At 52.2% G+C, this 25,377-nt stretch overlaps 1 protein-coding gene across 1 annotated transcript; it reads left to right on the top strand.

Annotated features, from left to right (window-relative positions):
• Window positions 1–3,395: 3,395 nt before the first annotated feature.
• On the top strand, window positions 3,396–24,349 carry BMF (Bcl2 modifying factor). Its single transcript, XM_034938509.4, is given in 6 exon segments — window positions 3,396–3,519; window positions 3,906–3,944; window positions 3,947–4,033; window positions 6,179–6,475; window positions 7,928–8,088; window positions 20,358–24,349. Coding segments are annotated over 6 exon segments (810 nt in total). The 3' UTR covers window positions 20,460–24,349.
• The last annotated feature ends 1,028 nt before the right edge of the window (window positions 24,350–25,377 follow it).

Raw genomic sequence — 25,377 nt, 5'->3', positions numbered from 1 at the left:
CCCAGATCTGCAGCACAGCAGGTCCTGATACTGCTGAGTCCATGCTGTGCTGAAAGGGGGAAAAGGGCATAGAGGGAGGAGTCTGCTTTGACAGTGATGAGAGGTGGGGGTGAGGCTCCTGACCTCCCTGACCCCTTTATCCCTGACAGTCCTTCTCTGGTCCCTCTATCTCAGAAGGCTGGGCCCCTTGCTGCTTGACCTTAGAGACTGAGAGCACAGGAGGCAAAGCCACAGGTGTCTTTCAGAACCAGCCTGAGGGAGCAGGCTGTGAAGACCTGGGAGAGAGGTCTTAAAATAAATATCAATAGTGATGTGACCCTCCCCATATCTTGCAAACTGCCAGACCCCCTGAGATACTCCCTCCTGTTCCTCAGCCCAGTTCTATCACAATGACGATTTTCTGAAACCTTTATAGGTTTTCAGAAAACCTCTATTTTGGAGAATTTCCTTTCTCTCATTCTCTTCCTGGCCCTTGTCTCAATTTGTTTTCTCCTCTGCTAACTGATGCTGGCTCTGGGAGAAGGATCCCCAGAGAAAGGCATCAGCACGGAGGCTGTTGTAAGCTATGGATCCACCCCACTCACAAAAATGTTTGTGTGTACCCACAAACACAGTTTAGCCAGTTTCAGGGGTTCATAAACCCTAAAGCTCAGGACTCTGATGAGCCTGATGAGTACATAGATCCCATATCAATATCCCATTCTTGGCTGGGTGCGGTGGCTCATGCCTATAATCACAGCACTTTAGGAGGCCGAGGTGGGAGGAGTGCTCGAGGCCAGGAGTTCAAGACCAGCCTGGGCAACATAGTGAGACCCTGTCTCTACAAAAATAAAAAATTTAAAAAGTAGCTGGCTGTGGTGGTGCACACCTGCAGTCCCAGCTACTTGGGAGGCCGAGGTGGGAGGATCACTTGAGCCTGGGAGATTGAGGCTGCAATAAGCTGTGTTTGCACCACTGCACTGCAGCCTGGGAAACAGAGCAAGACCTTGTCTCAAAACAAACAAAAAGAACCCATTCTCTCAGCTTCTTTGCCTTGTGGACCCAATTTTACCATGCAGGGCTGTGATGAAGCAGACAGAGCTTTAGCATCTCAGGTGGGTCAGGAGAGCTACGATGGCCCCAGCCCTCAGGGCCTGTGCTGTCCCAGAGGGCAGATTCAGAGCTGCTGTGGCCTTGAGTTTCACTCTTGAACCGAAGGAATGCTCAGGGGCACCACTGGCCAGCCTGAGACACTGGTCTGATAGGAAAGCAAATGAGAAGAGAAGGATGGAAGGAAGGAGTGGAAGGGAGTCGGTGCACTGGAAATCACGGAGGGCTGCCGGTGCCCTTCACAGAGGCTAGGTTTGGTTTCTGTATCTCCCTACATGTAGCAGGAGTGCAAGATCACTCTGACCAGCTCAGACATGCACTTTTGGCCAAGCCTCTGGGTAAAATAATATACCTCCTTTTGGCTTAGTGCCTTTTGCTGGAAATCTATCAATTTTGGGGGACTGTGCTACTGGCTAACCTTGACTCCCCACTCTTTCCCTTTTCCCTCTTTGTCCTTTGGAGACAGTATTTTTCTATTCTAGCAACCACAGCCCTCAATATGGCTGGTTCATTCTGTTTCAGGTGACTTCTGAGGGAGCTAAGGAAAGAATGATGGGAAAAAGGTACAAGGAGACTTCAGGCTCTATTGGGCTGAAGGTCCCAGCTCCACTGAACTTAAATCTAAGTTTACAACCCTGAGAGCAGCTCGGTGGTCAGAGCACTGCTGAGCCCTACTGCCCCTGGTGGGTCAGGGTTGTTGCAGGACTGGCTCCCTCTCACTGCTCTCTGGACTCATCATTTTATCTTTCCTAAAACTCAGGCTTGGTCAAGTCACTCATCTCCAATAAAATCTTCGCTGCCTCCCCTTTATAAAATACAGATTCTTCAGTCTGGCACTCCAGGGACACCTCTGTAGTCTGACCTGAACCCACCTGCCCATGCCTACCGTTCGTAAATCTCAGTGTGCACCCAATGATCCAGTCACCAAGCCTCCCTCTGCTCCCTGCACAGGTAAGCTCTCCAGCTGAGCACTTCAGTCGGCTACCCTTAGGCCTGGGCTATTCTTTTTTATTTTATTTTATTTTTATTTTTTTGAGACGAAGTCTCATTGTCGCCCAGGCTGGAGTGCGGTGGCGCTATCTCGGCCCACTGCAACCTTCACCTCCTAGGTTCAAGCAATTCTCCTACCTCAGCCTCCCAAGTAGCTGGGATTACAGGCATGCGCCACCACGCCCGGCTGATTTTTGTATTTTTAGTAGAGACAGGGTTTCGCCGTGTTGGCCAGGCTGGTCTCCAACTACTGAGCTCAAGTGAACCACCCGCCTCGGCCTCCCAAAGTGTTGGGATTACAGGCGTGAGACATGTGCATCTGGTTTTCCTTATTGAAAAATATTTCCCATTCAATTTAAAAGCTGTCTCCCTGAGGCCTTCTCCAGCCTTTGTATTCTGAATTTTTCTGCATTCCTCAATAGTCATTATCCTTGGAATGAATACAATTCCAATAACTTTTCACTATTTTCAGGGCTACCTCTCCTAGTAGACAGCTCCTAGTAGTAAGCTCCTTGAGGGCAGAAGCCAGGTTTCTGGCACTCAGCCCAATATCTGGCACAGAGTAGGTAGGTGCTCGGTAAATGCCTGTGAAGTAGCCCATAGACTCCCTTACGCGGTCTGCAGGACATGCTGCTCTCCTGGCAGCACCAGCACAGTCTCTAAATGCTGCCATATGCGAGATATGTGTCAACCGCTCAAGCAGCCCCGGCCTTCTTGAGCGCTCCTCTTCTCAGCCAGGTGCTTATTTTGCCAGTGCCCACGCCCAGTCAAGAAGAGGACCTAAGGGCTCCCCTGGATGTGTTTGTTTCAAACATACCTTCAGCTTTGGGGCTGCAGTTTTCTTCTGACCTGCTCGGCAGGCGGGAGGGAGCTTTCCCCTGAGGCTGGGATCCCACAGGGACCCGCACCCTGCACCCTGCACCCACTGGACGCACCAGCCTCATCAAAAAACTCCCTGCCTCCTTCCCCCCTCCCTTTCTGGACGCGCAGCAATTATTCTGCCCATTGCCGTGAAAAAGAAGACAAAAGTTACTTTGGCGCCCCCTCTCCCACACCTAATACAGAGGATTCAGGGACTCTCTGGCGCTTCCAGAGCCTGTGTTAGGGAAAGAATCCGCGCTGGCGACGGCGCTCCGACTGCGCTTCTGGCGACGGTCGGAATTTTGCTCGGCCCCTTACAATGTTTCCATGGGAAGGTTCGTACATTCGTGACCGTCCCTGGCAGCGGCCCAGCCCGGGACTTGGCGCTTCACTCGCCATTGGCCAGTCCTCGGCGTGACGCGCAGGGGGGCGGGGCCTCATCAGCTGTTTGCGGGATGCCCAGAGCGGGCGTATTTTGGAAACAATACCGCACCGTGCAGAGTGGCCTCCTCCCGCCCCGGCCTGTGCCCGCCGCCGCCGCCGCCCCTGCCTGCGCCTCCCGCCTCCTGCCGCAGCCCGGTGAGCGCCCGGGTGGCCGCCGGGGGCCGGGCGGAGTTGGATCGCAGCTCCTTGGGGAAGTGGGGAGCGGAGTCGCGCAGCGCACGGGGGCCCGGGAAGGGTTTGGGCTGCGGACGTCTGGGGTGACCATGAAGAACTGGGGCGCTGGGGTGAGGGAACGGGGTGCAGAACCCACAGTTGGGTGCGCTGCTCCAAGAGGGAACTTGGGGGTAGCATTTGGGACTCGAAGGAGTTGGGTCCAGGTAGGCAGGGGAACCTGGGGTGCACTGCTGAGCAGACCTGGGCGCCCGAGAACGGCCCAGCCTCTGGGTCTGACTTTGGGATAGGACAGGAGTTGTGGGGCATCCTGCCTCTCTGCGGAGTCTGAAGGCTCCTCTCCTTAACAGCTGGGCTTTTTCCCTCCTTCCCAATCGAGTCTGGGCGTCAAGCCCCCGAGTGCTCGTCACGCTGGACCCTGGCGCGGAGCCCTGGCATCACGACTCGGAGGCCGAGACTCTCTCCTGGAGTCACCCAGGTCTGGGTGTGTGTGTGTGTGTGTCTGTGTTCCTAGTCACTGTCGAGGATCTGGGTGTCTGACTACTGCCTTCTCCTAAGAGGAGGAGGAGTCTAAGTTCAGCATCCCTCTTCCAGCCCTTAGGGGTTGGGATGGCTGCAGCGGGGCTTGAGTTCCTTTGCTAGGAATAAAGCATTCCCTGGCCCTGTTCTCAGGAAGTGCCCTCCTCCCACCGCTCTGGACATCACCTCTTAAGCTCAGGAGAAAAACTTCACCCTCTATTAGTTTACCCTTGACCTTGGCCAGCACCCCTCCAGAGGCGCCCACCTACAGGCAAGCCACCTACAGTTTGTGGAGCGTGAGAGGGGTCCCTGGGGCTTGCAGAGCCACACCTTCTGGCTGCACCTCCCCCACTGTCCAGTCCAGGCAAAGGTTGAACTTTGGGGCTTTGCTGGGAGGGGGAGGGGAAAGTGATAGGCTTCAAAGGAAAAACCAAGACAATGACTCGTGCTGGTGATTGGCTTTGAGGGCCCCTTCTTAGGTCGAGATTGCCAGCCTGAGAAGAGGAGGTTGGAGAGCTGGAGGGGAGCCCCTGCCAGGTGACTGGCGGGACAGCACTTGGTCCTTTCATCAGGAAATTTTGTTTCCTGTTGTTAATAAGCTGGAGTGCACCCCCTCACCCCCCTCCCCATACACACACACACACACACACACACACACACACACACACACTTGGGAAACACTGTCCAAAGAACACCACGTGGCTGCTTGCCATCCTAGCAGGCATCTCCTCATTCTCCAGGGAAGAGGGCACAGACAGGACCATAGACAGCTCAGGGACAGGGATGGGATGGGACAAAGGCAGGGCCCAAGCAAGCAGCTCACAGCTTGCGTTTGGCAAAGGCAGCATTCTGAATTGAACTGAGATTCTTTTAGCTACTTCACCAATCCATAGACCATTTGGCTTGTTCTTCAAAGGCAAGAGACTGGGGTACAGAACCCCCAGGAATCTCTAATTGAGTCTGACAAGAATGAAATTCATCTCTTTTTATCCTTAGCTGTTCAGGTGGTTGCTGTTTCTGGCTGCTGCAGGGGCCCTAAGCAGTTCCTGGTATGTGTAGGGAGCTGGGTTGGAAGCTTAAGATGCTGAGTAGCTCCAAGCTCAGACTTTCAAGAGCCATCAGGTGGAGCAAGAGGAACTTCTTTATCACCAAGAAACTCATATCAATAACTTGAGCAGTATAGGCAGTGAGTGAGGTCACAGGGAGAGGGCTGAATTTCACTTCCTTCTGTAAGACCAGTTGTACCAGTCTCAGGTTCAGAGCTGGCAGGAGCGGGAGGCTGTGGAGTCAGGGATTTGAAGTCGTGGAGACTAGTGAGGAGACTTAGTTGGGAGAGGCTGGACCTACCCTCTAGGCCAAACTTTGGTGGGCAGACAGCTCAACTCTGCTCAAAGAGAGCCGAGACGGCAGCTGCAATGACTAGCTTGGGTCTTTATCCCCTCTCCCAGGACACATTCTTACCACACTGCAGAGCCTGTTTGTTGTGTTGTGCAAGCAAGGGGTGGAGATTAGAGTAGATGGGCAGCAGGGCGGGGCTTAGAGGTTTGGAGGGAACCTGGCTGTCCTAGGATTGCTGGCTTTTGTTTTTGCTGCTGAGCCTGGAGCTCAGCTCAGACTGAGATAAGAATTTCCTTGGGACAATGACTCTGTATGTGTGTGTGTGTGTGTGTGTGTGTGTTGTGAGCACTGTATGTATAGCCAGTCACAGCACCCTTGACAGCAACTTACAGAGGCTAGTCTTGTTTATATTTTCCCAGGTACCCTGCATGCATATAGCTGCTGATTCTACTCCTGCTATTGCTCACAACCCTCAGAGTCAAACTTTGTGACCGGCCTAGGTCAGAAAACGTGATCAAGAAAAAGGGTGGTTCCAGGCGGGCCCAGGGAAGAGGTGTGGAGAGCCCCTGAACATTCAGGCAGTCCACATTTGGGGAGTGAATGTCACCCTTAGCAGTGCTTTATTACCAGGGTTGTATGTCATCAGTATGTGGCCCGGCCAGCTCAAATAAGAAGGGGGAGTATGGTAGGAAGAAGGGAAGGGGAGTCCTTCCAGGTATGGCCCTGGTGGGGCAGCAGCCCAGATGCCTGCGTTGCCCCCTCACAGGAGAGATGGAGCCATCTCAGTGTGTGGAGGAGCTGGAGGATGATGTGTTCCAACCAGAGGATGGGGAGCCGGTGACCCAACCCGGGAGCTTGCTCTCTGCTGACCTGTTTGCCCAGAGCCTACTGGACTGCCCCCTCAGCCGACTTCAGCTCTTCCCTCTCACCCACTGCTGTGGCCCTGGCCTTCGACCCACCAGCCAGGAAGACAAAGCTACCCAGACCCTCAGCCCAGCCTCCCCCAGCCAAGGTGTCATGCTGCCTTGTGGGGTGACTGAGGAACCCCAGCGACTCTTTTATGGTGAGTGCTGTCAGCCTCAAGACTCCTCCCATAGAGACTGGGGGAAAAGAGGGGACTTTCCCTCCCCAAACCTGCCCTTTGCTGTTTCCTTCCCCAAAGTGATCAGCGGGGCTGTTGATTCCTTGACTTCCACCTGCTGCCTCTCGGCTTGTTATTGCTCCTCACCTGTGCCTCAGACTCCCCAAAGGGCAAATTGTCCCCTCCTGGAGGGATCCTTGGGTCCATGGTATCTCCTTTTACATCTTGTGCCCCTTGAGTGGCCTGGCCTTTAGTGTCCTAGCAGTGACTTGCCTACTATAAAGTGGCTCCTGTTGCCCTGGAGAAGTCTGGGGGATCTGTGACTGGCTGTTGACAATGAAGGGAAAAACCCAGCCGGTTCTGGGAGGGAGGGTTCCCAAAGGCAGAAGGTGGCCCCCAGTTGCCACATGGGACTTTCTGTGCGTGAAAGGGGAACTGGAGAAGAGGTTGGGCCTGCCTGGGCCCAATGCCAGGAGAAGGGATGCTTCCAAGGCTAAGACAAGACCCCTTCATTTGTGGGCTTAAATAGTTTGTTTTATGAGAAATATGCCCTCCTCTGGCAAAAGGGCAGGGTTAGACAGTCTGTTTTCTTCTATTAGCACTGCAGCTTATGGAGGGAGGGTACAGGCTAGGAGCCTGGCTTACTGTGTCTGACGAGCAGATTGAGGAGACACTGCAGTTACTCCCAGAGGGAACTGCCCCTTAGGGCAGTTCTGGCAAAGCAGTTCTGGCGGGAGTCTGAGAAGTTGGATAAGGCGGGCAGGCGGGGAAGAGGGAAAGGAGCGAGGAGCCCGGCGGACTGGCGCCCCTAGCGGTGGTTCTAACGCGTGCACTGGGTAAGTGTGGAGCGCTGGTCTAGAGGTCTTGCCTGGGGCTGTCTCCGGAGAGCAACTTGGCAGCTCAGTGCGTCTCAGTTTTCTCTCCCTCTTTTTGTGCTGCTGCCCAGGAGCTTCGGGAGACCAGCCTTACTCTACTGCACTAAAAAAGTGAAGACACTTTTTGATTTTTTCTTGCTCTGCCTCTTACTTTGCTCAACCCAGAAACTGGAGAGCTACCTCCAGTGCTTTTCCAGAGAAGAGCTTCAACCTGCTACTACGTGAATAACCAACTGTGGTTAAGGGTAGCTTGATAAATAAGGACGGAAGGCTGGCATGTTCGCCTGCACACGTTACCACCTGCCCTTTGTCATGGCACTGTCAGTGAATGGAGAAGCGAAGAGAAGGCTGGGGCCACTCTTTCTGTTCTGCAACTTTTATGCACTTGGGCAGCAGGCTGTCCAAGCTTGGCAGAGTGCTCCGATAGAGGCAGGCTGGCTCCTATCCTTTCTCATATGAGGATTTACCCTCAGCCTCCAATCTTGGCCAGGTCAGGCAGGCGTAGGGAGGCTGGAGCAGTTGTGGAGAATGCTGAGATGTGGATCCTCTATCTTTGCAGGCAATGCTGGCTATCGGCTTCCTCTCCCTGCCAGTTTCCCAGCAGTCTTGCCCATTGGGGAGCAGCCCCCCGAAGGGCAGTGGCAACATCGAGCAGAGGTACAGATTGCCCGAAAGCTTCAGTGCATTGCAGACCAGTTCCACCGGCTTCATGTGCAGCAAGTAGGCACGGGGGTTTAGGGGAGGAGGGTTGAGTCTGCTGGGGCTTGGGGGCCAGGGCCTGCCTCTCTCCTCTTGTCAGCAACTTTGTCTCTGCCAGACCTCAAGGATATTGTCCCAGAGTTTTGGTTATGGCGGTTCCCATGGGCAGGAGGGGCCTAACTGGCTAAGCATCTTGCCCTCATCTCTGAGCTCCACATTGGTTAACTGCCCACTCTCAATTCATGTTCCATAAGAGCCCTCTCGGGAGAGGCTACAGTCTGGGAATAGGATGGCTTTCTGCAGCTCTGCTTGACAACCTGTCTCTTCTTATGGCCGTGGCTGAGGGGTTGCCCCTCACAGACCTAAGAGGAAGATTTTCAGGGTGCTGCAATGAAACTGGGCAGTTGGGGGGTGCCTGGCTAAGGTACAGTGGGAAACGGGTAACCAGGCCAAGGGATGGGGCCTGAGTTGGGGAAAGTGGTGGAACCGGTTGAAACCTGACACTTTCCAGCTGGGGAGGCCGCTCCTCACTGTCTCTGTCTGGGAACCAGGGTCTGGGACTCCGAAGAGTGTACCTCGGAGAGGCTCCCCAGACCGGCGGCCAGCCGGGCGCTCAGCCGGGCGGTTGGCCGGCAGCCTGGCACCAGCCCCGCCAGGGCGGGGCATCGCGTGTCAGCCGAGCATGTGGCAGAGTCCATCAACAAAGGCGGCGGCTGGCAGGCTCGTGCTGGAGGAGCCCTCTGTGCCATGGACTGGAGGCTGCCTTCCCTGTTCCAGCAGCCGCTGTCTGGGCTGGGCCCCCAGGCACTTAACCCTTCCTCTTCGGGCTGGCTTTCTGGATGGCTGCCAAGGCTGGGAGAGGAGCCTGAGGCTGCATCCGTGCTGGTACAGCCACAGCTGAAGCACAGGCATGCCACCTGGAAGCGAACACATTCTGTACTTCTGGGACTGTGTCCCCAGCCCAGCTGGCTCTGAATGTGCGTTTGTGTGTCTGACTGTGAGGAAATCCAGGGAATAAATAGCTTGACCATGACTGGGCAGACTCCGAGGTTAGAAGGGTAGCTTCAGGTGGTCGGAGGAGAGCTATTGGTAGGTTGACTTAAGGGTCAAACCATTACCAGTGCCAGGGGAAGAGGAATTGACCTTGGCTTTCCTAAGAACAGGACATTGTGGGTTACATATGGTTAGTGCCCTCTGCCAAGGAGTTCTAAGGACAGTTTGGGGCCAGGTCTGGGCCTGGTAAGTCCTCCCAGTCTCTTAGTGATCAGGAAGGGAGGGTGGCCCTATGCTTAGATAATAGACTTAAGCTCCAGTTCTTATTCTCTCCTTTGATTATTTGGTGGAAACTTGGCTTCGAGTTTCCCCTTCAGTCCATGTGTGGACTCACTCTGATTCTTGTTTTCAGTTTCTTGGCCTCCTTCCTGCCCATTCACTCCACCATGGTTGTACAGGCCTACAGCTGAGCCCAGCTCACAGCTTCCAGTCCTGGTACTGGAGAGGATGGGAGGACACAGTGGCTGTGGCTCTTTTAGACTCATCTAGCGGGCTCCGTGGAAGGCAGCTTGCTTCATTTGCAATAATCTGATCTCTTTCACCAGTTATTCCCCAGAATATTCCCCCATCCACTGGTGAGCCTCTATAGGCTTGGGAATAGGCTGGGAGCCCTCCCTGCCACAGGACTAGGATATAGTCCTGGGGGCCCTCCTAACTTGGTCCTGAACAGGAGGAGGAGGAGGCCCTTATCCCAAGGTCTGGCCCTGCTTTTTTTTTTTTTTTTTTTTTTTTTGGCTCTTTCGCCCAGGCTGGAGTGCAGTGGCATGATCTCGGCTCACTGCAACCTCTGCCTCCCCAGTTCAAGCGATTCTCCTGCCTCAGCCTCCCGAGTAGCTGGGATTATAGGCACGCACCACCACACCTGGATAATTTTTGTACTTTTAGTGGAGACGGGGTTTCGCCATGTCAGCCAGGCTGGTCTCGAACTCCTGACCTCAGATGATCCACCTGCCTCGGCCTCCCAAAGTGCTGGGACTACAGGCATGAGCCACTGCGCCCGCCTTGCCCTGCTTTTTGCTGGTTGGCATCACTTCTCCCAGTTCAGAGCTGCCTCTTTGCATGCACAGATTAGTTTTAGACAAGGTGTTGTGCTTTTAGCCAGAGCCACCCAAGCTGGGGAGAAGGAAAGTGGAGGTGCAAGGCATGAGAGTCTCCTCTGCCTTGCACCTTACTCCACACTGGCTCCCAGGTTTCCTGTACCCCTACCCTCCTGCCATCTACCTACTTCTTCTTACTTACAAGGGTAGGAGGCTGACCAGTGAGCCTTTTCTAGCTCAAAGAGCTGGTTTTCCCAAATTTTCCAGTACAAAGAGCCAGGGTTTTGTCTTCTCCTTAAACAGTTCTCCCCAGAGTCTTCTTGCTTTTAACCCCCTCCTCCCCACTGATCCTACTTATAGACCTTCACCAGGAACTCATCCTGCAGGAAGGGCTAAGGTGATGGCTTCAGGCAGGTGGAACACTGGTACTCCTGGAACGTTTCAGCAGCTGGTTTTGAGAAGTGAGTCATTTTCTAAGCTTGATTCTTATATAAACTACAGTCTAAGATTTCATATCTAGAAAGTACTGTTGTCACTCCTCCATTCTTATCCTTTATCTTCTTTCCCTATTCCCTTCCCTCATTTTTGCAGGCAGAGAAACTGAGGCAGTGGGAAGGAGGTTATTTAGGATTTAGTTTCTAGGCTTTGGGTTCAGAGTCAGAAAGCCCAGGTTTGAATACCAGCTCTGCCATCTACTAGTTTTCGGGAAGTCACTTGACTTCACTGAGCCTATTTCCTCTTCTATGAATTAGTGCTAATACCACAGAATTTTACTGTGATAATTAAGTGAGAAAATACCTATGAGAGTTTGGGACACACAGTAGATGTTCTTTAATGCCTGTTTCCTTCTTTGTGTTTATGATCCTGATCACCCCCGACGTTTGTTCTTGTTGGTTCACAATTCATTTCCCGCTCCACCTGGCAGGGGACTCCCTGAGCAGAGCTGCCTCCCCTGAACTTCCCTCCACCTGCCTGGTCCAGAGGAATTAGTGTCCAGACTGATCATCTGTGGACCTTGGCCTTATCGATTTCTCTTCAGGGAATGATAGTCATTCCGCATCATTGCGGGCTGGATTTAGAGAGCCAAGAAAAGCAACCCTAGAGGCAGATGGGACGTAAGGAGGCCTGACCGTCACCTTTCCCCTACATCTGGGATAGTGTCCTGGGGCTAGACAGTGGCCACTGGTCCATAGTCCTGTGGAGAGTGTGCACTCCCCCTTTTTGTCCCTGGTTACAGACCTGAGTTACTCGTTTTTTTGCACTAGAACGACCTTCTCCCTTGGAGGTATGGAGCAGAGGGAGGGGGCGTGCTGATGCCATGAAATCCCAATTGAGTGTATCGACCTGGCTCCAGATGCAACAGGTTCCAAGTTTCCCTGGGTGTCGTTTTACATGGGCCATCTGCACTTTCAGCACATTTCCCAAGAGCCTTGCTAGGTGGAGGACTAGCCTGATCACCCGAGTTACCAGTTCAGGGTGACTCTTCCAGATCCACAGGCAAAAAACCGGAGGCAGAAGATCAGAGTTAGCAGGATGCTCCGCCTCAGCTCTTTGTGTCTCCAAAGCAGCAAGAGAGTTGGAGGCAGAGTGAGTGGAGGTAAAAACCTTTCAGAACCTCACCACACATCCCACCTTCCTTTGGCCGGGGCAGGAGTGAAGGTTCCCCTGTTTGCTCCTCTGTGAGCTGACAAACTGTGGCAGGGACCCCCGATGGTCTGCTGATAATGACTTATCTTGAGGGTGGTGCTGTGGTGCTTCTGTGTCCAGCTTCTGCATGGAAGAGCATGGTGCAGATGTCCTTCCTCCCTGAGCCCCTGGGCTGCCCTGGCCAGAAGGTCTGAGCCCCAGCTTTCCTGTCCTTGTGCCATGGCCTCCTTCAGCATGAGCCTAAGGAGGGGCAGGAAGTGGTATCCCCTCCCCTTGGGAGAGTCTTCTGTCCCAATGGCCCATCATGACATTTGGGGGTATTTCTGGGCAATGTTAAGAAGCCAAGAATCCTCAAAAACAGTAGTTACTGTAAACAGTTGAGTGAGTAAAGCTACAGGAGGGTTGGAATTCTTCATGTTGGAAATGGCTTTTTCACTTGGACCAGGAGTGGCTCCATTCAGAAAAGCCGGGTTTGGAAATCTCTGAATAGTAATTAGACTTTTTGGCAAATGAAATCTGAGAAAACTTTCAGCCACTCAGTTGAAACCATCTTTAGCTGTAATATCACAAAAAGGATCCTAGACTTGTAGGCAGATCTGTTAAAATCCCAGCTCTGCCACTTATAAGTTGTGTGTTCGTGGGCAAATCATTCAATCTCTCCAAGCCTTTTTTTTTTTTTTTTTTTGGTGAGACAGAGTTTTGTTCTTCTTGCCAAGCTGGAGTACAGTGGTGCGATCTCGGCTCACTGCAACCTCTGCCTCCGGGTTCAAGTGATTGTCCTGCCTCAGCCTCCTGAGTAGCTGGAATTACAGGCATGCACCACCATGCCTGGCTAATTTTTGTATTTTTAGTAGAGACGGGGTTTCTCCATGTCGGTCAGGCTTGTCTTGAACTCGCAACCTCAGGCGATCTGCCCATCTCGGCCTCCCAAAGTGCTGGGATTACAGGTGTGAGCCACTGCACCCGGCTTAGTCTTGGTTTCTAATACTTACCTTGCCTAGTTGATGTGAAGGGCCTTTAGGAGTTGTGATACAAATAACTATTAAGTCAGGGACAGTTGAGTACTTTTAGAAATATGTTAAAAGATGACTTTAGGATTTTGCTTGGACCTGACTTTGTAATTTGGGGAGCTCTTTTGGAAGTTGTACCCGAGTTGGTGTTTGCATGGTTTATTAACTAGCAGCTTCTCTGCCTAGCAGACTGGATCCTTTGTTCAGGGAGCTCCTGATTGCTTCCTGACACTTTGGGATTCTGTAGTTATTAGTGAGTGGTTTTCTGGAACTTAAGCTGGCTAACTAGGTTGCTCAGCGTCTAGATGGGACAGCCCCGGGCAGGGGCCCCAGAGGTTTGCTATAGAGTGAGATGGGTCCCTAGGAAGCCAGCCTCTGTCCCAGGAGTGGGAGGCCCACCTAGGACAGTGCCAGGGGAAGAATGAGGCTGGGGGAGGGACTGCGGAGAGCCAGAGTGCGTGAGAGCCAGCGCCGGGGCTGGGGGCCCTGTGTTTGCTCTGTGGCTGGCTCTGTTTATATCGCTCGCTATATTTAGCTTCTGAGTCATCAGCGTGGCAGACTAGAGGCTGAGTTCCCCACACACTCTGCACCTGACTGCTCTCTCTTCCAGGACAAGGGCCTTGTAGTTCCGGAGAGTTCATTCCCTCCCCACCAAGGCCTGCCATGGGATGGAAATTGGCTTTTTTTTTGGAAAGTGGGTGATGGGAGGAGGGGACTAAGGGAGACACAAAGAAAGAAGGTTAAAGAAAAATGACTGGTTTGCCTTTTGATCCATGTCTGGCAGCCAAGAGGTCATGTTCCATGACCAGAGCACACAATCAGTCCGTGTGTGAAGGGGAGGGTTCCAACCTTCCTCCTTGCCTGGTTTGCCTTGACCTGGTCCTGGACAGGACATGAACAGTCAGCTGAAAAGACCCCAAGTTGAGTGTCAGAACCTGGGGTTATTTTGCATAGCATAATACACACAACAGGCTTGTCCCCCGAACCCCCTCCCTCTCCCTTCTTTAACCAGGGCACACACCATTGTGCCCTTCTGAGCTCTGAAGAAGTTGCCCAGTAGTTTGATGGAGCTGTTCTCAGCTTGAAGGAAACTGAGTAAGGGTCTCAGTAGTTCCTCCCTCCAGGCTGTGGAGGTGCAAAACAAGGGTCTGGGGACATGGATGGTGCAGCACAGCTCTGTCCCCGAACTGTACCCCTCAACCCCCAGTGGCTGGAGCCAGTGTCTTCCAGTTGTGTTAGAGGAAGCCTTGCCATCTTCCACTGAGAGCTGGCTGGCTTCGGACTGCTCTTTTTTCCTTAGAGAAGCAATGGGCGTGGCCATGGTGGCTTCAATGTCCTGTTAACACTGCTGGCTGGGCTGAGGAAGCTCTTGGCAAGGAGTCTTTTTTTTCCTTTTCCGTTTTGCCACGTTGCTCGTTCCTCGGGCCTCTGGGTCAGAAGCAGTCTGAGGCAGTGGGCCCACTGGGTCCAAGGGGTTGCCCTCTGGGTTTCAGAATCCTTGGCTTACCCTGGCAGCCTAGAATCCTGAGCCCCATGGCCTGTGGCTGCTGTGGGCAGTCTTAAAGCAGAAAGTCAGGGATCTCCCAGGGACTTCATGAGTCGGCCGGGAAGATGGTGCTCCCCAGGCAGGCCCTGTTGCAGAGCATATTGAGAGAAGTGCTCTGCAAAGCCAGTGAGTCCCAGGTTTTCCTTGTGCTCCCCAGGGAAGGAGGAGCCTGCTCCTTGCAGCCCCCAGGCCTAGTGCTTTATGTATATTTTTCTTACATAATCACCACAGCAACCTTGTACTTTTAGACTCCATTGCCACTGTGTTATAGGAAACTGAGGCTCAGAGAAGTGAGGTAACATGTCCAAGTCACACTGTAATTTGCTGAGCTAGGCGTCATACAGATTTGATGGATTCTGGAACCATGGTCCAATCGCCCCATACCTGCTGCCCAGCAATCACATTCCGGAAAACAAGGGTACAAGGGAGCACACATTTGCTGCCCCAACCCGCTCTGCCTCATGTGATACTTAGCTAGGTGCTCTTGCTCTTCTCCCCATTATATTGTAAAACAATTGAGAACCAAGTTTATAATATTTTAATCATCTTTGTATCCACATAACTCTTAGCTCAGTTGGGTGCTTAGTAGCTCAGTTGGGTGCTTGGTAGCTCAGTTAGGTGCTTGGTAGCTCAGTTGGGTGCTTGGTAGCTCAGGTGTTTGGTAGCTCAGTTAGGTGCTTGGTAGCTCAGTTGGGTGCTTGGTAGCTCAGTTGGGTGCTTGATAGCTCAGTTGGGTGCTTCATTAAAATGTCCTTATTTCAACAGAAAACATCTTCCTAGCTTCCTTCAAGCAGGAATTTTCCTGCTCTCAATGTTCCTGTTCTTAACTGCAAGGCTCTTTCTTTCAGCCTTGGCCTGAGTAGGTTTAGAGAATGACAGGGAAAAGGGAAGAGGGAGGAAAACTTCACATCGTGGACTGTGCACCTTCCCCTAGAGTATAGGCAATTCTGCATTTTGAAGAGATTGAGTGTGGTTTCAGATCACAGTCTGAAGTTATAATTTCAGACCAGTTTTAGCTTTATTTCTGTTTGATCTTCAGTTAGCTCTGCCTCTGAAAGGGTTATTTTTTTCTGGTCCACAGCGTCCTTACTAAATAGTTAATGATCTGGAAACAATGTCTTTAAACATACTAGGGGAGCAGATCAGTGGTGATTTGCTTTGAAAAAGGTAATGCTATTTTCATAATGTGAATAAACACACTGTAAAATTTTAGTGAAGGAACATAGCTTTGGAGTCAGAAGTCAGGGCCTCAAATAACACCCCTCCCAACTAACTTGGGATGACTTTTCTGAGCCATTGTTTCCGTCGCTCTAAAATGGGTTGATTAATACCTGCTCTTCCTATTGTGAGGATCACATGAGAAGAAAGGAAAGTGCTCTGTTCTATATCTGAGATATTATAAGTTGCTCTCTGTTTGGTAAATTTGCATTTTGTGAGTTAGGTTCTTTTAGAGCTGCACATGGCTTCGCTTTGCTTCTTCCTCTGATACTTTGGGGTGAATTAGCTCTAGCTGGAGCATCTGGAACACTGGTGACACACAGAGCCCCCAGAGGGTATGAATTGGATCTGAAAGGGGGAGAGGCAGAGGGAGATTCTTATCCAGGGAGCGTAGGGAACACGCTTTGTGCTTAGGGCAGAGGCTGTGTGGGATGAAACAGAGTTTGATTTATGTAATCCAACCTTGTCAGACACCACAGCCAGCTCTTTAGAGAAAAAAAAAAAAAAAAAAAAGGCGGCCTCTTACTAGTTGGGCCTCTCCCCAGGTGAGAGGCTGATACTATCACATGAAGTACATCTTTAGACCTGGCCAGACATCAGTTGTTCCTGGCCTCAGACAAGTGGGTTATCTTTCAGGGCTGACTCCTCTGTAGTCGGTCCAGCATGCCCTTGTTGAGTGCCTACTGTATGCCTTCCATGTTCCCCATTACACAGGAGGAGCAGCTGTGCATTCAGGCATAGGGTGTTGCACACAGTAGGGATTGAAACATTTGTCAGCTGACTGCCTTCATCCCCTGACCGTGGCAAGAAAATGAGGCTGGGTCAAAGAAGCCGCACGGGGCTCTGACGCCTGCTTGTGCTCTCTTCATTGAAGAGAACACCGTGATCTACCATGTTAGGGCACCTTCCCTGGGGGCATTCACCTCTGTTCATTCCCTCCATGCCTTGGCCCTGCCTTCTAAACCATGTGAGTCCGAGGGCTCTAGGGTGAGCTTCCCCTCCTCTGTATCCCAGCCCCCACCCTTGGGTCACCCTGACTGTGTATTCTGGGAACTCCCATTCTGTGAGGGGTTCCCTAGCTGAGTCTAGGAGGGCAGGCCTGGTTCTGGGGATCTGCTCTCGTTGATCTCAGATTGTGCGCTGGGTGCTGTGCCGGGTGCCTGAGGGTCAGAGGCCAAGTACACTCATTCCTGGTTCCCCTCTCTTCCCCTTCTCCTCCACACCCTCTTGTGGAAGATCCCACGTTCTCTGGTGTTTTGGTGTCTTTGTGTTCTTCATCCTGTTCGGTGAAGGCCAACTTCCTTCCTCCTCACTGTTTCTCCCACTGGCCTCCCTTCAAGTCTTTTTTCTTTCCTTTCTAGTCAGGCCCTTTTGTTAAACTTTTAGGAAAGATTTTATTTATTGTTGTATTTTGTCATCAGGGCATTCTTTGATTCTCTTGGTTTCCTCATGGAAAAGGGTCTCGTGAGGGCTGCCCTGAGGCAGGAGAAGGCCAAAGGGAGCCTGTGTGGTATCTGCTTGTAGCCAGAGAGGGCTCATGGGCCCATGGGTGGTTCCCAGGCCCTACACTCAGCTGACAGAATTCAGTTGTTGGAGCTCTGAGTTGTAATCCTGAAGGTAGTCGTGGATGACAAACTCCTTAGGGTTGGAGAGCACCTTTGTGGTTTCCAAAAGGCTGTGGCCTGGCTGCCACAGAACCACCTGGGCAGGATTGACCTCTGGCTTGGCCAGTGGGGTAAGACATTACTTTGGTGGGAAGAGATCGAAAGGGACTGAAGAAAACACCAACACATGAAGTGTTTTCTTCTAGCCTGGAGGATCATGAGTGACTTTATTTCCTCCTCTGTAATGTCTTGTATTTTCCAATATTTCTACAATTAACATGTATTGCTTTTATGATTAAAATATACAATAAATGATTTCTGATCTCTAAAATGTCACCAAGGGAGCTTGTTCAGTATACAGATTCCTGGGACCCTTCCTTGAAATTCTGACCCAGTGGGTCTGGGAGAGGCCTGGAGACTCTATACTTACAACAGCACCTCAGCTGGCTTAGTGACACAGTTGGGTTTAGAAACCATTGATCTAGTACAATACCTGCATTTTCCTTATAAGCCAAGAGAGAACTCATGAGCAGGTTGATGGGAGATCCAACCCGAAAGCCAGGTCCTCTGATTCCTGGTCCCTGGGGATCCATGCACCATAGAGCCTTCCTTACCAATTCATGAGCCTTAAGGACTGTCACACGCAGAGGCATGGAAACTAGATCCTTCCGAAGGGCCGGCCCATGTATCCTGCCTCCTGCACCTAGGCCTGCCTGGGTCCCCTGCAAGACCTCAGCCTTCCTGTCTGAAAGCACTCTCTGGCCCACAGCTGCTTCTGAGTCCCCCAACGCTCCCAGATGATGGGAGTCTGTGCCTCATCTTCAGAGATCTCAAGTTGCCCAGGGAGTAGGTGGCCTCCATTAGTGGAATTTGGGAGAAAACTGAGGCATACAGAGATGAGAATTGCCTCAGCCCCAAATCATAGAATTCTCATCTGCTTTCCTTGGCCATTGAGCTGTTTTGAGATGATTTAGTAAAGGGGAGGCTAGAGGGTCTGCTTTGGTATAAAGAAAGGTAGTGGCACTCTGAGCACAGAGATAATGGGAAGGGACATAGCTCTAGGGCCAGATGGTCTAGGTTCAGTCCAGTCCCTGCCACTTAAACTAGCTATGTGGTCGCTAAGTAATGGGCATGATAATGTGCCTCAAAATCACCTGGGGAATCTTCTGATGCTGGGTCTGCATTTCCAGGCAGCTCTCTGATGATGCTGAGGCTGCTAGTCCATGGACCACCCTTTGAGAAGCAAGGATGCAGAACACACAGAACAGAGCCTGGCACCTCCCCACCCCCGACTGCCACCCTACCCCACGTTACTATTATGAGGTGATGATTGTTCTTGCCACCGGTCTTCTCAGACAAGCACCTCAGGAGAACTGGAATTCCAGCAGACTGGCCTCTCCAGGGATGAGTCCGCTCCTGGATTCTCCTCTTGTTCGGCCACATGACCTCTGCACCTGTCTCGGGCAGCAGCTGGGGAGGGGAGGAGAGGGGGTCTTTGGCCCAGCTGCTGCAGGCCGGAGGCTTCGGGTTTGCAGCTGAGTCCATTTTCACGCTGTTTTACTCTAACCAGATTTTGTTAAGCCGGGTGTGTTTCCTCTTTTTACTCATCTTTGTTTACAAAACACGAGGAAGCCATCCATCTCCCCACCCTCTGTCTGCCAGGCCTCTTCTGTGGCACGCCCGATTTCCCTTCCCCTCCGAGCAGGAGCTGCGCCTCCAGCTTGCCGGGTTGTTTTCCAGGCTCTTCCACGGGGGAAGGAGGAATGCTGTTGCCATGATGGACGGGGGCATTCCGTGTTCACCTGGGTTGTCAGGCCCTGAGGCCAGCTGCCTGGATGCCTCTCTTTTTGTGGCCTAGGGCAGCGTGAAGGGGAAGCCAGCAACCTGCATGGCGGCCCTGGGAAAGGTCAGGGAGGCCAGGGCTGGACAGAACCTGGAAGCTCTGGGAGTCCAGGCAACCTGGGCCCCCTTTCCAGCTGTGCCGCTGGCTTCCTCTCTCCTCTTCCCATCTGACCAGGAGTAGTTGCCTGGTGGGGGCTGCTGCTGTGGTTAAAGACAGTTTAAGAGAGGGCTCGGACACCTCATGTAAACTTGCTTGCTGACGGGGCCACTGAAGTAATCCAAGTCCAGCCCGTGCTGGCTCCTTTCTGCACACTAGGTTTTGATTCCCCTGTCCACTGAGAACCCTGTGGAGAGGCCCCCGCCCAGTCCTCCTGCCCTGGCAGACAAAGAGAGAACAAAGACCGCCTCTTCCAGCACCCCCCAGTTTCCACCCCCCCAGGCCTCTCCTGGGAAATGGTACCTGTGTGGGCAGGGCACCAGCCCCAATCTGGTGAGCCACTGACCCCTGAACTTTGCCCCTAGCTTCCCAGCCTGACAGTAGGACCTGGGATAACCTCCAGAGCATAGTATATATTCTTTGTTTTTGTTTTGTTTTCAAGTATGTTCTTGCTTAATGTTTAATTGGCTCCAGTCAGTAGGAGAGCGCTCCAAGAGGGATTATTTATGGCTTACTGTCAAGAGCATCTATAAAAAGGGCAGCACCGAGCTGGAGATGCTGGGGAGGGAGAGCGGGCGGGCGCACAAGGGTGTGTGTGTGTGTGTGTGAGAGTCTGTGTGTGTGCGTGTTTGCACTGGATGAAATCAGATTTTTGCTGCCTCAGCAGTGTGGTTTAAATTGAAGATTAACCCTTTGACCTTCACAGTGTCAAATCACTTGCAGATGGAGGCCCCCCCTTTCCCCTTGTTCTCTGTGTTACTTTGGAGTCGGGGGAGAGAGGGGGGCACTTCTTCTCTTTCTGAAGCCAGTTTGTTGTTCATGCAGCTGAGGTTTGAGGGGCTCGGGAGCCAATCTGATTAAAAGCAGCACTTGGCTAAACTCTGGAAAATCCTGCAGGCAGGGGAAAAAGCTTAATCCTCTTGTGCATAGTGCATATAGAGCCTAGTCTTTTCTTTTTAATGTTAAAACTGCAATTGTTTTTGGAGAACTCAACTCTCTCCTCCACATGGCAGTGTCTCTTTCACCTCCCCCTCCTCCCGGCTGTGAGCTGTACTGATAGGATTAAAGTGCCAGCCGTGAGACTTGGAGATCTGAACTTTTACTGGAAATGAGAGGGAGTTGTCTAAGATTGTGTTTGGGAGTTATGTTGGTCTTTTTTTTTTTTTCTCCCTTCAGCACCAGCAGAACCAAAATCGTGTGTGGTGGCAGATCCTCCTCTTCCTGCACAACCTTGCTTTGAATGGAGAAGAGAACAGGAACGGGGCAGGCCCTAGGTGAGGGTGGGCTGCCCTCTTCACATGGGGCACCAGGAACACCGTCTGGAACAGGAAGGACATCGGGCAGGACTGACACTGTGTCTTGTGAAATTGTTTTTTTGTTGTTATTTTGTGTTTTAATTTTTTTAATTTCTCTCTGAGTGTACATACAACATACTCAAGCGGGACCTTCTTTCTCTGTCAGGCCCTTGACCTGGAATGGGGGCCTTTGTCAAACACTGTTGAAGGAGAGGCTGATGTGTCTGTGATGGTGAGAATTCCCAAGGGCTCTGACAAGTAGATTCTTCGACTGAGGAATCTACCAGTTGTCGAAGATGATCCGTTAGTGATGTTCTCTGGGAAGTGGACTGTGGTTTTTCCAGAGGAACTCAGTTAAGAAATCGAGAGTGGATTAGACTCCCAGTTCCACCAAACCTATGAGCCTTCCACTGTGGATGGGGGCCGTGATCCTGATGGTCACATTGCTTTAACCCAGCAGGGCTTCGGCCAGGGGCTTTCCACTTGAGGATAGCAGCTTCACTAGGCTGGCCAGCCAGCTCCACATCTGACTGGGTTCTTACTTCTCAGCCAGTACCTGCCCCATGGGCTCAAGGATTCCTGGCCAGCTCCTGCCACCTCCAGCAGACCTCAGGGAGGGTTGGGTTTCTCTAAGGACCCCTCAAACATGTCGCAAAATGAACCAAACTTCTGGCTAGGCCTCAAAACTGACTTGGTCCCACTTGGAGGCCCCAGGATTGGTCCTGAGGTACAGAGCCACTGCCACCACTGGCGGCCTGGGACCAGCTGGGTGTCAGCCACGGATGAGCCGAAGAGCCAGTCAGCATGTTGCTGCTGGCAGCCTGTGCCTTTGTCAGCTCTTCTTTCAAAAGACCCCACCGACAGACCGCATTCCACCCCCAACATCAGCACTGAGGGACACCGGGGGCAAGTTTGCAGTGGGGCTGGAAAATGTGGTGGCCACCCTACCATGAGAGTCAGCTGTAGAGGACCCCAGACCCCTTGGTTTCCTTGGAAACAACATACCTCTTCCCCCTTATCCCCAATCCTTTTTCATACCTAGTGGGATACAGAAGAAGCCAGGACAGTGGCTTTGCCAGCTAAGTGACTTTTAGAGTAACAGATAACGATTAGAGTGGGGAACCGTCAAAGCTGGGTACACATTTCCTATCTTCCTCCAGCTTCCAGCTAGGCCAGAAGGGCATGCTCTGGAACCCAGCAGGATCACAGCTGCCTGTGCACGTCTTCCCTTCTCTCCCTGCTGCGGCACTTATGGAGAGGATCTAAAGCAGCTGGTGTGGCAGCTCCGATAGCAGGCACAGGGAATCTGTTAACCAGACGCTAGAAACTAAATTATAACTTTTGCATATGTGAGAAAAGACAACATTGGTGCTAACAGTGAAGTAAGGCCCAAAGGAAAGACGGCTTCCCTGGACAAAGAAGACCTCAGGGCTACCCAAGGAAATAGGAGGAGTCCAGAGTAGACTCACAAATCTGAACAAGCCCAAGTCTTCCAGTTCTGAGGAGAGGAGGTCTTCAGTACTATTGAAGGAGACATTGATCTTCTGGATGTACAGTTGTGCAGGTTGTTCACTGCACAAGGGCACCTGCAGCTAATGGAGGCTGGAATTCAGCTTGTGTTCTGCTCACTAAGCTGTGTGCCCTGGTGTGGGGCTACTTCTCCCAAGAAGAAGGGGTGCCTTTCCTAATTTGCAAAGGTGCCATATGGGCTCACAGCACCCTGGAGGAGAAGGGCCTCAAACTGTGCATGTAAGCCTTTGTTTTGTTCTGCTCAGATATTCTGGATATTACCTCTTCTTGGTCAGAATTCTATTCTCAGGGTGTGTACCATGATTTGTCTGCTAAGAAGACGGGTTCCTGCTTTGCAGAGAAGGAGCCGGGGACCAGCTTGAAGACTGGCTCTGGGACACACTGACCATTGTGAAATCAGCCTTCCCTGTGGGTCTCCATACCATGTTATGATGTGTATGGGACATACGTTGTTCTCCCCTCTCTGGATCAAGGTGGTGACAGGCAGCCTGCTGCCGTATGCTTCAGTGGCACACACCAAAAAACCGGGATTATTTACAGCAGCCACTATTCACCCCTTTTGGCAGACTCTCCACCTGAGTTCAGTGAGAGAGAAAATGATTTAGATCTTGGTGCTGAGGCAAGGCCATCAGCTTCAGAGACCTTGCCAGGCCCAGGCTGGGTGCCCTGTGGCCTGAGAACTGAGCCCAGACTTTGACAAACCCACCTCAACATCAAGCCTGGGGCAGGTGGAAGGTGGTCTGACTGCACTGTCTCCATCTTATGCAAAGCCAGGAACTCACTCACTGTCTTACGTGAGCCAGGGCAAAATTTACACCCCTCACGTTTCCCTCTCCCTTCTTCCCCACCAACAAAACCCAGGAGGTAGCTGGCAGAGTAGCTGTCAGGAAGGAGAAAGGTTCTTTCTGGCTGGTTGTTTTTAATTGGCTTAGTGATCTAAACTGGCCCCTTCCTTCTCTGCCTGGTGAGTTGGCCTAAACATTCCTCAAGTCTAGCCTCAGGAGACCTGCCCCTCCCCCCCACCTCCACCCCCTCAGACTCCATCCCCCACCCCCAGGAGCCTGGCTGTCTCTAGCGAGGGGTGGAGAATCAGATTTAGAGGGAGGGAGAGTCTGACCTGGATCCTGACCTGTAACCAGCTGAAGACGGTGGAGGCTTTGTGGCTTGCTGAGGGTGCGGGTTGGGAGAGGGACTGGAAACCTTCCTCCTCGGGAAAGAAATGCCTGGGAGGAAGGGAAGCCTGATATTCAGGGTCAAAACAGCCCTTCTAATTCACAACCCCAAAGCAGGGGTTTCTAGAAGTTGGTCAACAGATCTGGTGAGGGAAGTCCCCAGGCCAGACGCTGGACTCCTGCAATGAGGGTGGAGGACTCAGCCTGGCCTCTGCCTGGCCTGTTTCAAAGTCTGGGCCACTGGCAGCCTTCTCTTGCTCAATCCGAGGTGGAAAAAGATCACCTCCCAGTGACCTCCCTCAGCCCCCAGGGGAGCAGGTCTGAGTCCAAAGCTATGTGGCAGGCTTGTTTGAAGGACCCAGAGGGGCCCAGCTGACCTGTCTCACTGCTCCTGGCAGCCCAGCCCCATCGGCAGGTGGCCCCTGCCTGGGGGTTGTTCGGGACAGTTCAGCCAGGGCCTCCCAGGAAGAGTGCTGTGGAGCCACGGTGACTGTCCTGGACAGCAAGGAGCATGCTACCCCAGTGAGCACTTCTTTTTGAGGGACTTGATGGGGAGGTGGGGTAGGCAGAAGGGACGTGGCAGAAGCGGGAAGACTTTGGTCACCATGGCTCTGCAGGCCTTCTGCAAATCAGTGCTGGCCTGGGCTGGAAACAGCTCTGTGTGTGAAGGTGAGGACTCTTGGAAGCAGGCCATCCTGGCCAGACACCCTAGCAGGAAGGGGCTCACCTGTCACCCTTAGGCAGCCTGAGGGCTGGTGGGGACTTTTGAGTCTTGAGGGGATAGCGGAAAAAGCTGAGCTCATAGGTGCCCAGCCAGCCTCCCAGCTAAAGGTGCTCAGAGCCCCACTGCCCCCTCTCTCTGTGCAGGTGGCCAGTGCCCCTCCCTGCTCTGGGAGCATTGCTAGCCTTCTACCCCATCCCTGGATCCACAGGGGCTATCGAGGAGACCCAGTGAGAATGTAGCATTTTGTTCATCCCCAGGGTAGCTGCCCTGGGGTCTGGGCACTCTGCCTCTGGGAGAGAGGAAGAAGAAAGGGGCCCCATTTTTAAAAAAACTGTACAGAGCCTTTGGCTTTATGTGTTTATGTTCTTCACATGCATATGTGTGTATGTGTGTATATCTTTCCCCCCATCAATTGGTACAATTTTTAATAAAATCATTTAAAGCAAATCTGGTCTTTTATTTTTCAAGGTGTGGTAAAAATGCAAGGAGATCAGTTAGGAAATTAAAGCCTTCTAGCTTTCTCAGCTGCCAGCTTGAGTGACCTGAAGGCGCTCAGCTTTCACCGTGATTTCCTTTCCCCTCTTGGAGTTGAGAAGAGTGATTCCGACCACCACGCGATAGGCAGCACAGCAGAGGCCCTGTGAGGGGGAAAGATGCAGGCTTTGGACCCGGTTCCCTCCTCCTCCAGCTGAATGATCTTGGGCAAGTTATGTCACATCTCTGAGCCTTCAGTTCTTCCACGTGTGAAATACGACTGTGCCGGCCTTGCAGGATTAAAGGGAATGTGTCAAAAGCGCCTGTCTGCCACTGGGACCCAGTGATGGAAAGGACCCCGGCAGCCCCTCCCGCACACACTACCCCACCCCTCCTTTCTATCAGGGTAGCCCCTCAGGAGGCAAGCTAGTTGTAGGGGGACTTCCTGGCTTGCATTTCTTTGTGGATTAACAATGTGTCTGATTCAAAGCGGTGATTTAAAGCTCTTGACAGAGTTCTGAAAATCCTTGGGAAAAACTACTCCTGATCCTATCAGCAGTAAGTTATGAACTGAGGGGCCAACCCGCCCCGCATCTGTTGGGCTGTCCTTGATTTAGGAGGTTGTCAGCTCTCAGATCTAGCCTCGGCCTCCAGTTCCAACCCTCATAGAGGGCTGGAGCTTGGCGTGACATTGGATCTTTTGTCCAACCTCTCTGTCTTATGGGTGAGTAAACTGAGGCCCAGAAAGGGGATATAATTTTCTATTTGGTCTCTTTAAATAGCTGAGTCAGTCTTGAGGGGGGGCTCACCCCATCCATCTGTTTCCGTTTGGGAATCGCACTGCTCATGCCCAGGTCTTCAAGTAAGCCAAAACTTATCTATTTTTAATGCCAAATAACTGCCTCTTCTTCTGTAAAGTATGGCACTTCCAACCACTCTATATTTGGACAGGGAGGTTTATTTTTACTGGAGCGTGGTATAAGTGGGGCCTGGTGCCATGT

The sequence above is a fragment of the Pan paniscus genome, chromosome 16, assembly GCF_029289425.2.
Source record: "Pan paniscus chromosome 16, NHGRI_mPanPan1-v2.0_pri, whole genome shotgun sequence".
NCBI lineage: Eukaryota > Metazoa > Chordata > Mammalia > Primates > Hominidae > Pan > Pan paniscus.
The sequence above is the reverse complement of the archived record's forward strand: the minus strand, read 5'-3'. Positions and strand labels throughout refer to the sequence as shown.